Genomic DNA, 15,919 nt, shown 5'->3' with positions numbered 1-15,919 from the left:
AACGATGCCCCTTTTTGGGTGACACCAGGTTTTCTTCTCAATGAACCATCTACATAGCTTGTGCACTCATAACAACAGCACGGGTGTGCAAGCACATTAGTGCGAGCAGCAAACGGCACTTCCATTAGTGGTGGCACCCCGACAGCTGCTTCTGTCCCGACAGCAAACTTTGGCAGGTGTTTTAATGCCTCATAATTGTAAGCAGGAGTTGCCGACAGAAATGTCACGCTTTTCAATTGGTCGAAATGGTCGTGATGTCCCAATGTGCGCATTTCAAAGGGGGCCAACTGTACTCTGGCTAGTAACCATGCAACCAATTAAAGGGATTGTATAGTGATGCTCCAAGTGGGATTGAGTTTACTTGATTAACCAATCAGCCTAATTAACCTTTCTAGTCAGACCAGATAAACAAATAAAACCAAGTAGGAAATTGGTTGAGTTGGGGAATCGAATCAGAACCTCCGGATTTTTTGTGACCCCAAGGAGGAGGCCCATGGCCACACCAGGCAGCCAGAGTGAGACGGCTGTTTACGGGCAGTCCCGTGGCATGCACATGTTGGAAAAGGAAAAGACAGATGGCAGTGTTGACTGACCACGCCAAATCCCCCGTCGGCGCGTATCCTCTCAGCGCGGCCGGACCTCCGTGGGGGTGTGGGGCGACCGAAGCGGCGGCGCAGCGATGCGGCTGCCGCACTGCCCCCACCTGGGGTGCCGTCCAGGCCGCCGGCACCCGCAGACTCCTCCTCCAGCAGGGCGGCCGCATCGCCAAACCGGTAGGCCAGGGCACGCCTGCAAGGAGGAGAAGGGGAAAGGGAGCCCTCCTTCCTCATCCTGGAGGCCACAAGCCTTTCTAGGAAAATGCCCGCAGCAAAGGCATATATCACCTCTCAAAATTCCGAGCGCACGAGAACAAAACGAAGACTGACAGAAAGGGAACAACACACCACAAAACGCCGTACTTCAGTGTACGTACTTCAGCGACATACTTCAGGAGTTGAAGTACAGTACAGTCCACTGTTAAAGGGAACATGTGATCGCGTGACCTCCGCGCTTCACAAAGCCCTGCTGCCTAGATGCGGCGATAATATGCGGCATGAGGCACATGCGTGGAAAGACCAGCCGCTGTGCTTACTGCACATGCGTCTTGTGCCGACAATACCCACAAATTCTCGGCGGCAGAGCGTTGCGAAGTGTGGAGGCCACGCGATTGCATGTTCCCTTTAACAGTGGACCGTACTGTACAGCGCTTTGTGGTGTGTGTCATTTCTGTCAGTCTTCGTTTCGTTCTCGTGCGCTCGGAAATTTTGAGAGGTGTAACCAACTAGACCGTCAGTTTGTCCTGAGCAAGGGCATATATCCCCTCTCAAAATTCTGTCCACACGAGAACGAAATGAAGACTGACAGAAAGGGAACAACACACCACAAAACGCCACACTTCAACTCGTACGTACTTCAGCGCACGTACTTCAGCGACATACTTCAACTTCAAGAGTTGAAGTACAGCGCTTTGTGTTGTGTGTCCTTTCTGTCAGTCTTCATTTCGTTCTCATGCGCTCGGAAATTTTGAGAGGTGTAACCAATTAGCCCGTCAGTTTGTTCTCAGCAAAGGCATATAGCATGCATGACACAAGGCTGACTGAAATTCAGTTCAATTAAAAACATTATTTACTGCTCACAGAGAAAAAGGCACCTGCGCAAAGCTACCAACAAAGCAGCTTTACTGGGCCCTTTACATGGCAGCATATAGCATACAGCATTCTCCAGCAAATGTTATACAACACTATACAACAGACCAACACATTTGTCAGTGTCATAAATCAGCCAACACACATTACAATTCCAAAGCATCAACATTGCTAGACACATTTATTCTAATGCACATGATGAGTGACTAATATCCAGTGTACTAGCAGCTGGTCTAAGCGATCACTTGCCAATTTACTTAATTATGAATCTCTGGTGCCACAAATAAACCCACAAAAATGTTGTATTCTATGCACATTCAGGAATTAAATCGGACTATGTTACAAACATTTCATGATAAACTGTCACAAGCAAACTGGAGCAGCATCTATGAGGGAACTGATGCTGACGAAGCTTACGGTATTTTTATTTCCACTTATAAACCACTGTATTTTGAGTGCTTTCCATACAAAACAAAGATGCGAGCTTCAAAGGCACCGAAGCCGCACATAACTAAGGAACGCCTAAAGGTGATACTTTTTAAGTGCTCTTTAAAACCAAAGACAATGATAATCATAAGAAGTTTTAAGGTAAACAGTATGAAGAGGCAAGCAAAAAAACTCCATGAGCAAGCCATTAAATAAAGTAATCAAGCACACTAACACTGTCAGGAAATGACTAACTTGCTGAACTTAACAAGTTCTCTATATCGTGGGTGGGTGACATTTATTCACGATCTGCGGCCAAGAATACTACGTCATATGATGAAGTCATGGGTCCTATTTTATTGCAAGGTACAAGGAGGAGGACCTCCCAATATAATCTATCCCGCGGCCTCATTGTGTCACCCAGTAATCATGGTCACAATACATGAATAAATTATGTTAGGTCATTTATTCATGATGCAGTGAACACGCCAAAACAAAAGCCTGAAGTGAATGAAATAATTGCTGATGGCATTCATCTGTCCACTTTTCAATTGTTAGATGCTTTTAATTTTTTTGTGTTAACTGTATAAGCAATACAAGTCAAAAGGTTAGTGAAACTGCATTTTTGGCCACTGTTCTGTTCAAAAGCAGGATAACCGCTGGTCCTTATAAGGGTAACGGAGTGGATTCCAAGAGAAGGCAAGCGTAGCAGGGGGCGGCAGAAAGTTAGCTGGGTGGTTGAGATTTGGAAGTTTGCGGGGACACGGTGGGCACAGCTGGCATAGGAGAGACATGGGAGAGGCCTTTGCCCTGTAGTGGGCGTAGTCGGGCTGATGATGATGATGATGAATGACCACTGGGCAGTTTCTGTTGGGAAGGAAACAACTACCTCAAATGCAGAATTAGCTGCACAGCATAAATATTTCAGACAATCTAGTCACAAATAAACTGAGAAGTACCATGGTAGCGGCTTTTAGCTTAAGCTGGTGCACACATCCATGCTTGTGCGCAAGTCCGCATTTGACCTAGTTACCCACATTGGCCGACATTTTTTTCTTCCCAAATTTGAGTGCACCTTCGCATGACAGTCTGCTACAACTAAGGCTACACTCAACCACGCCCTTGGCTCTCAGCTTCCATCATGCTTTCCATCACCCTCGTGGAGTGGGGCCACACGTTTAGCGTTGGCAGAAGAGAGTCCCATAGACAGCTCTCTCCTTTCACAATCGACTGATCTAGAAGAGCGGCCACCTGGTGTTGATGAAGGCAAGCAGCTTCCGGCGGCACTGCGGGTCGGCGTGCCCCATCGCCCAGTCCTGCGGTGTCCGCCCCTGAGCGTCGCGCAGTCTCAGGTCCCCGCCACACTCCAGCAGCTGCTGCAGCAGCGCCCGACTGCCCCGACGGCATGCTGCGTGCACAGCTGTGGCTCCACCGCCACACCGGAAGTTGGGGTCGGCGCCCGCCGCCAGCAGGTGTGGCACGGCGGCCAGGGCCCCCTCGGTGATGGCCGCGAACAGCGCAGTGCTGCCGTTCGCGTCCACAGCATCCACGGGGGTGCCTGCGACAGTCACCAACACCAACACCACGTTAGCCACATTTCCCACGTCCCCGTAACCAACCCTGTGACAGCTACGGCCACCTTATCCCTTGCACTTTCTCAGAACCGCACTCCGCAGCCTTGGGGTGAGCTCCTCCAATAATGACAGCTATTCATCATCATCATCAGCCTGACTACACCCACTGCAGGGCACAGGCCTCTCCCATGTCTCTCTCCAATTAACCCTGTCCCTCGCCAGCTGCGGCCACTGTATCCCCGCAAACTTCTTAATCTCATCCACCCACCTAACTTTCTGCCGCCCCCTGCTACGTTTGCCTTCTCGTGGAATCCACTCCGTTACCCTTGAGGCCCAGCAGTTATCTTGCCTTCGCATCACATATGCCCTGCCCAAGCCCATTTCTTCCACTTTATTTCAACTAGGATGCCATTAACCCGTGTTTGTTTTCTCCCCAACTCCACCCTCTTCTGATCTCTTAACGTTACACCTACTATTAGTTATATTTAATTCTGCCCCCATTTCATCTTCTTTATAGCAGCTAGAATGTCATTTACTTGCATTTGCTCCCTGGCTCACTGTGCTCTCAATTTTCTGTCCGTTCACATTACGTCTATCTTTTAACTTTTCGCAGCTAGCTGCGCTACCCTAAACAAAATGAAACAGAATCTTAGGTGAGTTGGTAATCCACTGATTAGAAACAGCGCGAATGCCTTGTGCATCTTCCTTCATCCCGGTCTCAATTCGCGCTGTTCCTACTTACCAGCCAGCGCTTTGCCCTTGTCCTAAGCTTAGTTTCAAGCCTTTTCATGAGCCCCACACAATTCTGCCTCATAGGTGAATACTGGCAAGAAACAACTGCTGTAGTTTTTATCTTGTGGGATTATGGAAAGCTGTACAGTGTATGACCTGAGAGTACCAGCAAATCCGGCAAGCCACTGTTCAGCCAAGCCACAGTCAAAGCTACAGGAGCAGGAGTCACTGCCCGTGAGATTACAGAGGATCATTCCATGAAACCAGCATAGTGGGTGCACCATCAATTAATCTTGTCGAAAGAAAAAGCGTTCCTGGATGGCATTATCCCTTTCAGGTGCTTTGTGCACAATTTCGTATACAGCAGCAAACTCCCAGCTTGTTACTGAGAGACTAGAGCACCTAGAAGTGATTTCATTGTTTCAGCCGAATTGAGCACCCTTCTTGTTGCAAATAAGTTGGGTTTTTGTGCCATGTAGCGAACGTAGTAAATAATATTTCACTTAACAGTGAGCTACGTAGCACTTTGTCCACCATTTTTGTGCAGACAGATTTTGTTGCAAGTGAAAAAGTTGATCGTTTTTGCTCAGCTTCGGGCGTAATGTGCATCTTCGAAACGCAAAATGATTCCACGATCCCTAGGGTGCTTATCTGACACATGAGAACATTTCAATGTTACTGTTTCTAACAAATCTGGCACTCTGTACGGAATTCTGCACATTGTTGTAAAACTTACCTGCTGGTCTTCCACGTTCGAAAACTAACAAATTCCCTTTCTTGAGGCCTGAATATACTACTTAGGTGAAAAAAATAACTGATTTCAATAAAACAAAAATGGCGCCTGAAAGGGTTATAGATGCATATCTCAACTGTGTCCGAAGCAAAATCTTGCACAAGTCAGTGGATTGTTTACCGGCTGTCGTGCAAATGCCAGAACACTTCTTTCTGCTCCTGCCAACTCGCAGAAACAAGCGACTGAGATAGCATTCTCAATACTGCACTCATCAGTACAGACAGAAGCAACAGCATCCACGCGCTACTGATATATGCTTGTAACCAAATTATGACTGTCTGCCTCCCCTCCCGTCTACTCATTTATGTACAAAGGTTCCAAAAGAGGGCAAAAAGAAAGAGGAAGAGCAGTCTGACATAACGATGTTTTCCCCTTGATGCCGTTTGACATTTCACAATACACAAGGGAGTCTGCAAGAATGCTGGCGACTCTATGCATTCCGGGTAGTCCGCCATCTTGTCGTCCTAAGAAGCAGTCGACACAGCCACCGCACGTGCTACACAGTCAAGTTTACACGGTCCCTAACTGCGTGCAAATGGTGCTGGCATGAAAGTATACTGTTCTGTCGCCGGCTTTAACAGCCGAACCCAAAGCAAAGCATAGAAACTAAAGACAGGAATTCATGCCAGATCTCAGGGCAATGCTTATGTGAATGGCTAGCACAAATTACTCAGACACGAGATGGACGCCAATTTGGACAAGTACAAAGCTTTCATACCAATTCATGTCAGGTGCGTAAACGACCAGCGACACACGGCAAGTTTGATAAGTCGGGTACAACTTAAAAAGGCAGCGGCTTTTCCCCGTCAAAAAACCCCCTCCAGCCAATGGTGTCGGCCGATTCTCATGACCCTGCTAGGGCGACAATGCAGGGAATGACCCCACAAGGGTCAGAATCGTCTATCTCCAACTATGGAGGGAGATGACTATCCCCTTTGATCTACCACTCCCAGCATTGTCACGCTAGCAGGGTCATGAAAATCGACCGACGCCATTGGCTTGAAGGGGGTCCTTTGACAAGGAAAAGTTGTTGCGTTATTAGGTTGTATCTGACTATACCAAACTTGCCGTATGTCGCAGATCGTTTACACACCTGACATGAGTTGTTGTGAAGACTTTGTACTTGTCCAGACTGGCGTCCATCTTGCACCTGATTAATTTGTGCTAGCCATTCGCATACGGGTTGCCCTGAGAGCTGGCATGCATTTGCCTTCTCACATTCGTGCAGGCGTATCTTCAATGTCCTGAAGAACTTGCAGTTGGTCTGCCTTGCCTTTCGCAAGGCTTCGCAAGACAGGGACCTGGAAACAAGTCTACGCAGTTTTTCCCCCACTTTCACCTTGAATGTACTTAAAAGTTGAGAATTGTTGCTGATGCTAGCCATCCTTGGTAACGTGTGTACAATTCCCAGGTCAACCACCGAAACTTTTTGACGACTGCAACGCCGACAGGCCCTCAATGCTGCACCAGCGTTATGCCTAGAAATTCCCAAATCAGTCGCGCTACCATCGTTACAAAACACGATCCCATCGGTGGCCGGCAGCTAGGTGTCAGGGATGTCTAGGGAACGACTGTTCTTGACTTATGCATGCACACAATCCACATAAAACAGCAGGGCAGCAACATGCGAGCAGGCTGCATCGTTGCCAGCCATGAAGATACGCAGTGTGATAGGGAATGTCGCCGCTGCTTTTCGCGAGGACCAACATGGTGCGCTGAATGTTCAGTCTTTGTGAGTGGTTCACCTGGGCATAAATCACAACGGCAACAAAAGGAATTTGCATCTCTGAATTAGTATACTTGCCAGTGTTTGAAGGATCATGGTGTCTGTGACCATTCTCATGTGTACGCATCCACTTGTGTATATGCTACGGCCTTCCAAAGCTTCCCTGGCCTCAAGCTGCTGCTGAGCGACAAAACTAGTTCTCCGAACTGTAAATTCATGAATGCCGACAATGTCCATGGGCGGCCACATGTCCAAATCCATAGTGTGCGGTCGTCCGCATATGTAGAATGGGTACACACCACACTGCTTTGCCTTTTCCTCATAGCGCGTTCAATCTTCCAGGCACAGCATCGCTGCATACATTCCTGAAGAGACTGCTGACATCTTCCACCCAGTCAAAAAAAAAAACAGAGTCAAATTGGGAAATTTCCAACTGGAAACAACTGATTGGGATCCAATCCAATCCAATTGGGCAAAAACCAAATGAAGCCCAAATATGGAACCAATAAGACTACTGCCTTTCTCGAACATATTTTAGAAGGAAATTGAAATAAATTATGAAAATGCCATACCTTTGTGGAATCAAACCAAACAAACATGCATCAATGAACAGAATCACACACTAACACATACAGGCTCAATATTATCCTTACAGAACTTATAAAACCCATTCATGTGACCCTCCTGCTGGAATAGTGGCACTTCTCCCTTGATTGAAGTCATTTCATTTAATTTCACCCACAGTGTTGGGGGAAATAATGAAAGTAATTCAAGAGATTAACCAACAAATATCTTTATATAGAAGAATCTGAAGTTCACTGTTCTGTGTTTATAAGAGCAATATGCAGATCCTATCCAAAGGAATCACTGGCTTCAAATGGACTTTCCAACTGGAAAATTTGATTGGAACCTAATGTTTTTGTTCTGTTTTGTTTTTTTCAAGGAAGCCAACTGCATTAGCCCCATAAAAAAATGGAAATTTCAAACCAACTGGAGTAGTGTTTTCAGGAGCACAGACTTTTGGGCTGGTTGGTTCATAGCAGACACGTACAAGCGCTAAAAAACACGGACAGAGAAGAGACTTGGACAACACGAGCGCTTACTTTCAACTGAAGGTTTATTGATACACAAGCACAATTTTATACACCTTGCTGCATGACGTCAAACTGATAGCCCTGCCGACATCACGTGGCTGCTCCCAAAAACATTATTTCCTTTCTAGTCAGTGTGACAGATGGTGCGCTGACGCAGGATGGACCGGCTTTTCTAATCAAATCTGCCTCTATTATCTCTCTCACATCCTGACAACTATGTTTGGCCACAATCTTGCATGCGCTGAAGACAGGTTTACATGGTTTCTTATTCTTTACAGCACAATCATGACAATGTTCAGAAAGATTACCGTCTCTATAATTGCCTACCTTCCTCCTGTGTTCCAGTAATCTTTCGTTCAGACATCGGCCAGTTTGACCGATGTACCTAGAGCCACACGATAGAGGAATGTCATAGACCACACCAGAAACACATGGTACAAAAGGATCCCGGTGCTTGATACCGCATAGTTCTTTAGGCTTTAGAAAAGGATTAGTCAACTTGACTAGTTTTTCCAACTTCTCAGGCGCCGAGAACACTACTCTGACGTCACTGCGTTTCGCAATCTTCTTTAGGCGATGGGAGGTGTTGTGCAAATAGGGGATGACTACCGTTCTGTTTCCATTTGCTTCGATCTGATTCTTGTCTTTTCTCTTTACGGTTTTTAACATTCCTTCAGATACAGATACAATGAGGCTTGTCGGATACCCAGCTGACTGAAGACGCGTCACTTGCTTTTGGAAACCATGGCTCAGTGAATGGCAACACGATTTTTTTAGTGCATTATTTAGGCATTGCTTAGCGATTGCTCTCTTAACAAGTTTTGTATGAGATGAATGAAACGGTAAGAGGGGTTTGTTAGCTCTTGGATGGTACTCCCAACACGTAGATTTGTCAGTGAAAATTAGCTTCAAATCTAAAAACTGTAAAATACCATCTTTTGGAATTTCATGCGTCAGTACTAAAGGATTAAAACACTCACCAAAAAGGGCTAAAAGCTTACTGACAGTGGTCGAGAAATCACTGCACCCTTGTAATAAAATTAAAAAATCATCGACGTATCTAAAAACAGTCACATTGTTAAAAACCTTCAGGCGGTCAGAAACGACTCTGTCACAATGAGCTAAAATTATATCGCTAAGAGCTGGGGCAATACAAGAACCTATACAAACCCCTTGCTTTTGAATGAAAACCTGGTCATTCCATTCAATGTAAGTTGACCTGAGATAAAATGAAAGCAATTCCAGAAAACCTTCTACGGACAAACCTGCTGCGTTTTGAAAAGCTATTGACCCAAAACAATCAATGCACTCTTCCACACATCTGAGGAGTTTTTCCTGTGGCACGGAGTAGTATAAATCCTTTACGTCAAAAGAGCAGGCCAGAAAACCTTTGTCATGATTCTCCTCCAAGAACTCCAAAACTTTTTCAGAGGACCGAATTTGAAAGGGATCGTCAATCGTTAAAAGATTTAGTTTGCTCTGCAGGAAGACTGCGACTGATTTTTGCCACGTGCCATTTTCCGATACAATCACCCTTAGGGGACACTCCACTTTGTGTGTTTGGCACGTGGCAAAAATCAGTCGCAGTCTTCCTGCAGAGCAAACTAAATCTTTTAACGATTGACGATCCCTTTCAAATTCGGTCCTCTGAAAAAGTTTTGGAGTTCTTGGAGGAGAATCATGACAAAGGTTTTCTGGCCTGCTCTTTTGACGTAAAGGATTTATACTACTCCGTGCCACAGGAAAAACTCCTCAGATGTGTGGAAGAGTGCATTGATTGTTTTGGGTCAATAGCTTTTCAAAACGCAGCAGGTTTGTCCGTAGAAGGTTTTCTGGAATTGCTTTCATTTTATCTCAGGTCAACTTACATTGAATGGAATGACCAGGTTTTCATTCAAAAGCAAGGGGTTTGTATAGGTTCTTGTATTGCCCCAGCTCTTAGCGATATAATTTTAGCTCATTGTGACAGAGTCGTTTCTGACCGCCTGAAGGTTTTTAACAATGTGACTGTTTTTAGATACGTCGATGATTTTTTAATTTTATTACAAGGGTGCAGTGATTTCTCGACCACTGTCAGTAAGCTTTTAGCCCTTTTTGGTGAGTGTTTTAATCCTTTAGTACTGACGCATGAAATTCCAAAAGATGGTATTTTACAGTTTTTAGATTTGAAGCTAATTTTCACTGACAAATCTACGTGTTGGGAGTACCATCCAAGAGCTAACAAACCCCTCTTACCGTTTCATTCATCTCATACAAAACTTGTTAAGAGAGCAATCGCTAAGCAATGCCTAAATAATGCACTAAAAAAATCGTGTTGCCATTCACTGAGCCATGGTTTCCAAAAGCAAGTGACGCGTCTTCAGTCAGCTGGGTATCCGACAAGCCTCATTGTATCTGTATCTGAAGGAATGTTAAAAACCGTAAAGAGAAAAGACAAGAATCAGATCGAAGCAAATGGAAACAGAACGGTAGTCATCCCCTATTTGCACAACACCTCCCATCGCCTAAAGAAGATTGCGAAACGCAGTGACGTCAGAGTAGTGTTCTCGGCGCCTGAGAAGTTGGAAAAACTAGTCAAGTTGACTAATCCTTTTCTAAAGCCTAAAGAACCATGCGGTATCAAGCACCGGGATCCTTTTGTACCATGTGTTTCTGGTGTGGTCTATGACATTCCTCTATCGTGTGGCTCTAGGTACATCGGTCAAACTGGCCGATGTCTGAACGAAAGATTACTGGAACACAGGAGGAAGGTAGGCAATTATAGAGACGGTAATCTTTCTGAACATTGTCATGATTGTGCTGTAAAGAATAAGAAACCATGTAAACCTGTCTTCAGCGCATGCAAGATTGTGGCCAAACATAGTTGTCAGGATGTGAGAGAGGCAGATTTGATTAGAAAAGCCGGTCCATCCTGCGTCAGCGCACCATCTGTCACACTGACTAAAAAGGAAATAATGTTTTTGGGAGCAGCCACGTGATGTCGGCAGGGCTATCAGTTTGACGTCATGCAGCAAGGTGTATAAAATTGTGCTTGTGTATCAATAAACCTTCAGTTGAAAGTAAGCGCTCGTGTTGTCCAAGTCTCTTCTCTGTCCGTGTTTTTTAGCGCTTGTACGTGTCTGCTAGTGTTTTCAGCCAACCAACCAATTATTTGTTTATTGGACCCAACAGGCAGATGTTGCAAGCATTCACAACTATATCAAATTGCACAAAATACAATATATATGAGAAATATTTCTACAGCTGAACTTAAAACTAGTATGAAATTTTGGACTCACCAGTTGGAAACTGAACTGGTTCAACTGGGGGTCCATTTGGACTACATCACGCCAATTGGAACCAGTTGGTAACTCAAATGGTCCAATTGGAACCAGTTGGCAATACATTTGGTTCAAATGGAACCAGTTAGAAACCCAATTCCAATTTTTTTTAGCACTAGCTGGCTGTCGAAGACAACGCGGCACTCGGTCAGCTCAATGAAGCCTGGCTGCACGACGTTGACTGCTGCCTAGGACGGAAAGATGGCGGACTTACCCAGAATGCACAGCATCGACAGCATTCATGCAGGCCATTTCAACTCCTGTAATAATTACCTAAGTTCCATGTGCTTTAAAAAACAAAATAAACTTCATCAAAAGCCTTTTATATATACATCACCATCATCCTGACTACGCCCACTGCAGGGTAAAGGCCCCTCCCATGTCTCTCTCCAATTAACCCTGTCCTGTGCCAGCTGCGGACACCACGGCCCCAAAATACATATCCATATATTTGCGACATAGCAGAATGTAAAAAAATGTCGCAGCGTTGTAACAAAGTTCTCGCAAGTATGTTCGCAAAAATCCCTTTAATGCCACAAGTTTGGTGGGATCCAGCAACATCTTTAATTACCTATCGCATTCACCATGCAAATATTTTCATTAATCATATGATCAGTAGTGGTTAAATTTATTATCCGTAACTTCTAATCTGGCAGAGTTTGCTGTCCTCAATTGATTTAGGCATCAAAACTATGCAAGTGCAGCTAAACGACACAAAAATGGGGCTAAATCAGCTCTGAACATCTTATAAAAATTTGCACTGAAACCATCCAGACCCGGTGTCCGCCTAAACACCTCACCCTCCTGCTTCGGCTCACTTGGACCTAATGCAGGGGCGCATGAGCAGCTTATATAATCCGACATGCCCGCCCTGTGAAGGAGGACTCCATAATCACTTCACACGACCTGCTACAACACTATTGTCTTTCTCGCCAACTCTATCCAGGTCCACACCCAGAGCATACAAAGACACAGGCCCCCCTTTGGCACCAACTCCAAACGGGCACTTTTCCAAATCACGAGAGAGTTCATATCTTTCCCAAACGCTATGCCCTGACATGTAACTACTATGACATTTCAGCAGACCTCTTTCGTATCGTCTGGGCATGCCGATGGCAATACACCCCCTACACTCACATACCACACTCGGGAGACTCGTCTATGCAGCTCTACCCTGGACAACCAACGACCACTCATCGGTCTTGCTCTACAGTCTGCCAGATGCGTCGGGCCTCCAGCCCCTGGAATGTTCGAAAAAGGTTTACCAAACGGCCAACTCTTTACGAACAGTGAAAAAAAAAAACAGACGAAAATTGGATTTTTGAAGGAAATGGTGCAGTGACTGTCTCACATCTCCATGGACACCTGAACCCATGTGATAAGGAAAGGGATAAAGGAGGGAGTGAAAGAACAAAGGAGTGGAAAAAAAAATTCAGGGGGCATTTTGACTGTCTAAAGTGCAAGGCTTTCTGGGCACCACTTTGACTGCCTCTGTGGTGACATCACCACTGGATGAGATCACAGATAATTAATGACTAATTATAAGGAATGACAAATTACTAATTAATGGCTAATTACTGAATACTTACTAAATACTAAAGAACTGCTAATTAATGACGCTTAAGGAAGTGGGAGTGAAAGAAGACAAAGAGGGCCCGTAATGAATAAAATGAAAATTGTATTTGAGGAAAGGAAATTAAGCAGTAACTGTCTCACAAAAGCGTGACACCTCTGCTGACAACCTTCTGTCCGCAACAATGAGGCATTAAAGGCTTAATGTACCGATATATGCATAGCATATAAGGGTGCCTTTTGCGTTTCGCCCCCATGGAAAGGCGGCCGAGGGCGCGGAACTCCGGGAACTCCGCCTCAGAAGTTGCGCGCCCTGACCACTGCGCCGACCCACGCCAGCGGCCGTGCGAGAGGATTAGAACTGGTTACTAGCCGTGCTGATAGATGGCGTCACGGCACCTGCGCTCTAAAGTTAGCGGGCGTTGCGTAAAACGACGGCAACTCACTCGGCCTCGTCGCCTCGCTTATCAAGTGCCATCAGGACTGCACGTGCTCTTTTCAGCTTGCCTGGCAGAACTTCGCGCCGCGTGATAGCTTGGCCTCCGCGGGACCGGAAAGACGTACGCTGTTGTTAACGCCAAAGTTCGTTTCGACTCGCCGCCGTGTTCTCCCTCCGCGCCGGCAGCGGGAGCTAACTAAAAGCATTGCAGGCTTGAGTGAAATGACGCAGGCCTGCAAAGCCGAGCGTCGGCTCTACCCTCCACCCCATCCCTCCCTCGACCATCAGACACTTTGGAGGCGGCTCCAAACACGCACTTTACCCTCGGTCGCGCTATCACCAAATCCACACCCACCCCAAAGCCACTCTAGACCATACCCTTTTCCTCTGCCCGGCGGATCCTCCCCCGCGGGGCCTGGAGCACCTGCACTTGGGCGGCTTAGGAGACCGTATACTGCGCTCCGAGGACCCGGCCAAGCAAGCCATCGCCGTAGGCCGGGCTGCCAGCGTCACGATCGAGCCTCCAGGATATGAACGTTTGAGTGCAGTGGGGCCGTGCGGGGGCCCAAGGACCTATACGTGTCCCAAACTCCTTTCAAATAAAGTTTTCACCACCACCACCATCTCGAAACAGCGAATGCTCCGAGCAGCGAGGGTCCGCGTGAAGAGCGCAAACGCAGAACACCGCGATCGAGAATGACGCGCGCTACACCTATCTGCGCCAAAAACAGCACCAACGCTCGCTCCGAGCCCTCACCAACTGGCGTGCCTGGCCGGCGCGGGAGCGAATCAGCAACTGCAGATCATTCCTCTAGCGGCCTGCGCCATGCTCCAGCAAAGTAACGCGCGTCTCTACTCGCGCGCTGTGAAACGGCACCTCTGTTCTCGACCCGTCGCTCTGCCGTCGCGTGAAAGGCAAAAAGAAAGAAAAAACGAACGACATCGAACGTTGCTGCGTTCAGTCTTGTGTCTTCCTGGCTGTCCGTGATTTTAAGGCGAAAGCCTTTTTAAATGCCTCATACTGTCGTGACCAAGGATTGTTAGCAAATGTGTCTTAACTCTGTCGAGGCTGGGAATCGAACCAGGGCATCTGGGATTTGAAGTTGAGACGCTACCACTCCGCCACGAAGGCTCAGGATTTGGGCACGAATAAAGGCGCCTCTGGTGAATGCATGGGTTTCATGAATAAAAAATAAAAATAAGGAAAAAATAAAAATAACAAAGAAACAAAAAATATGAAAAATAAAAAACACGCAGTGCGCCAGGAAACGCTTTTGCCTTGCAGGACTTTAGAGAGTCCAAGTGCGCCCTGAATTTTTCTCCTTTCCCGAGACTATGTTGCAATAAAAACCTCAGCACTTTAACAAAACAAAAAAAAACGTCGGCGACCATGGCCATTTGTTCGAACCGTTTCACTCGGGATGACTTCTTCCTTCCAGGGCAATCGGTATACGCGCCGTCGTTGACAGGTGAAGCTGTCCTCGAGCTCTCGATATTACTTCCCTGTTTGCTAGCCCATGCTTGCTCCTGGCGAGAAAGCCATGAGGTAGCGTTTCAGCACGCTCGGGCAGAGATATATGGCACTGCCGTACTACGTCAAAGCGAGTGTTGGCCGACGTCAGCGAGGACAAGCAGGCAATGAGGCGATTAAAGAGGGCAGACGTAATTGATTTCTCAACATCCTCCTGGGGCCACGATTTCAGGCAACCGTATAGCCTGAAGAGAAATGCTGCACTTCGCATATCAAGCGGTCCGGAAAACTCGCAAGACAACACTGTCTATGCCGAGTCAGAAGATTTTGCCCACAGGTGTTTGCGCCTCTCGAAAAAGCCGGAAGCGCATGTGTGCCGGCCTCCCACCACGTCCGGCTCTCTGAAGAAGTACTGAGGCGAAAGCCTTTAACGCCTCATACTGTCGCAGCCGTGTCGGCAGATCTGTCCGCGTTTCGGCGTCACTGCTTGAAAAAAAAAAACTGCGTCGAGGCTGGGAATCGAACCAGGGCCACTGGCATTTGAAGTCATTAACTACTCATCTGGCATTTGAACTAGTCATTAACCACTCATGACTAGTTAGTCATAAACCAGTGATGACTAACCATGACTGGTTTGTCATGGCTGGTTAGTCATTAACCAGACATGACTAGTTAGTCATTCACCAATTATGACTAGTAAGTCATGGGTCATGACCCAATCAGTCATGGCCAGCCAATCCAAGTCGCCCCATAGCCACCTCGTGTGTGCCCACGGCCGCGCGGCCAAGGATGCGCGGAAAGGCTTCCGCATCGCCCACTTCAGATCGTCAAAGTGGCCCCTGAATTTTTTTACCCTGAGAGATGCCTGCAGTGGTGGGAATTATGGCCAAGAGCACTTTATGGAGTGCAGGGCGACCGTCCTGGCCAGATTTCGGTATTCTTTAAAATACGCCCCAACTTATAATAAATGAGCAAATTTTTTGTTGTTAACATTAGCACAAAAATTCCTACGCAAATGTTGACTAAAACGTTCAAAAACGCCGATGTCAGTAATTCTCTGTAAAGAGTGGAGACATCAGATTTTTTG

The 15,919-nt window shown here is 46.5% G+C and overlaps 2 protein-coding genes across 5 annotated transcripts in view; both read right to left on the bottom strand.

Moving 5' to 3' along the window:
* Positions 1-15,919, bottom strand: part of LOC149334628 (uncharacterized) — an 86,759-nt gene that overhangs the window by 52,416 nt on the left and 18,424 nt on the right. For all 4 annotated transcript variants that reach the window (XM_089555271.1, XM_089555270.1, XM_089555273.1 and 1 more), the window contains exons 2-3: positions 3,363-3,669; positions 594-789 (exon numbers count right to left, since the gene is read on the bottom strand). In XM_089555271.1, coding sequence (XP_089411397.1) covers positions 594-789; positions 3,363-3,669 — 503 coding nt within the window. The remainder of the gene's footprint in view (positions 1-593; positions 790-3,362; positions 3,670-15,919) is intronic.
* On the bottom strand, positions 7,752-12,214 carry LOC149334629 (uncharacterized). Its single transcript, XM_089555854.1, has 3 exons — positions 12,151-12,214; positions 8,963-9,622; positions 7,752-7,759 (listed from the first exon to the last, which is right to left on the bottom strand). The coding sequence occupies exons 1-3, from the start codon at positions 12,212-12,214 to the stop codon at positions 7,752-7,754; spliced, it is 732 nt and encodes a 243-aa protein (XP_089411980.1).

The sequence above is a fragment of the Amblyomma mixtum genome, chromosome 8 (genome assembly GCF_055824585.1).
Source record: "Amblyomma mixtum isolate Tamu chromosome 8, ASM5582458v1, whole genome shotgun sequence".
Lineage (NCBI taxonomy): Eukaryota > Metazoa > Arthropoda > Arachnida > Ixodida > Ixodidae > Amblyomma > Amblyomma mixtum.
The sequence above is the reverse complement of the archived record's forward strand: the minus strand, read 5'-3'. Positions and strand labels throughout refer to the sequence as shown.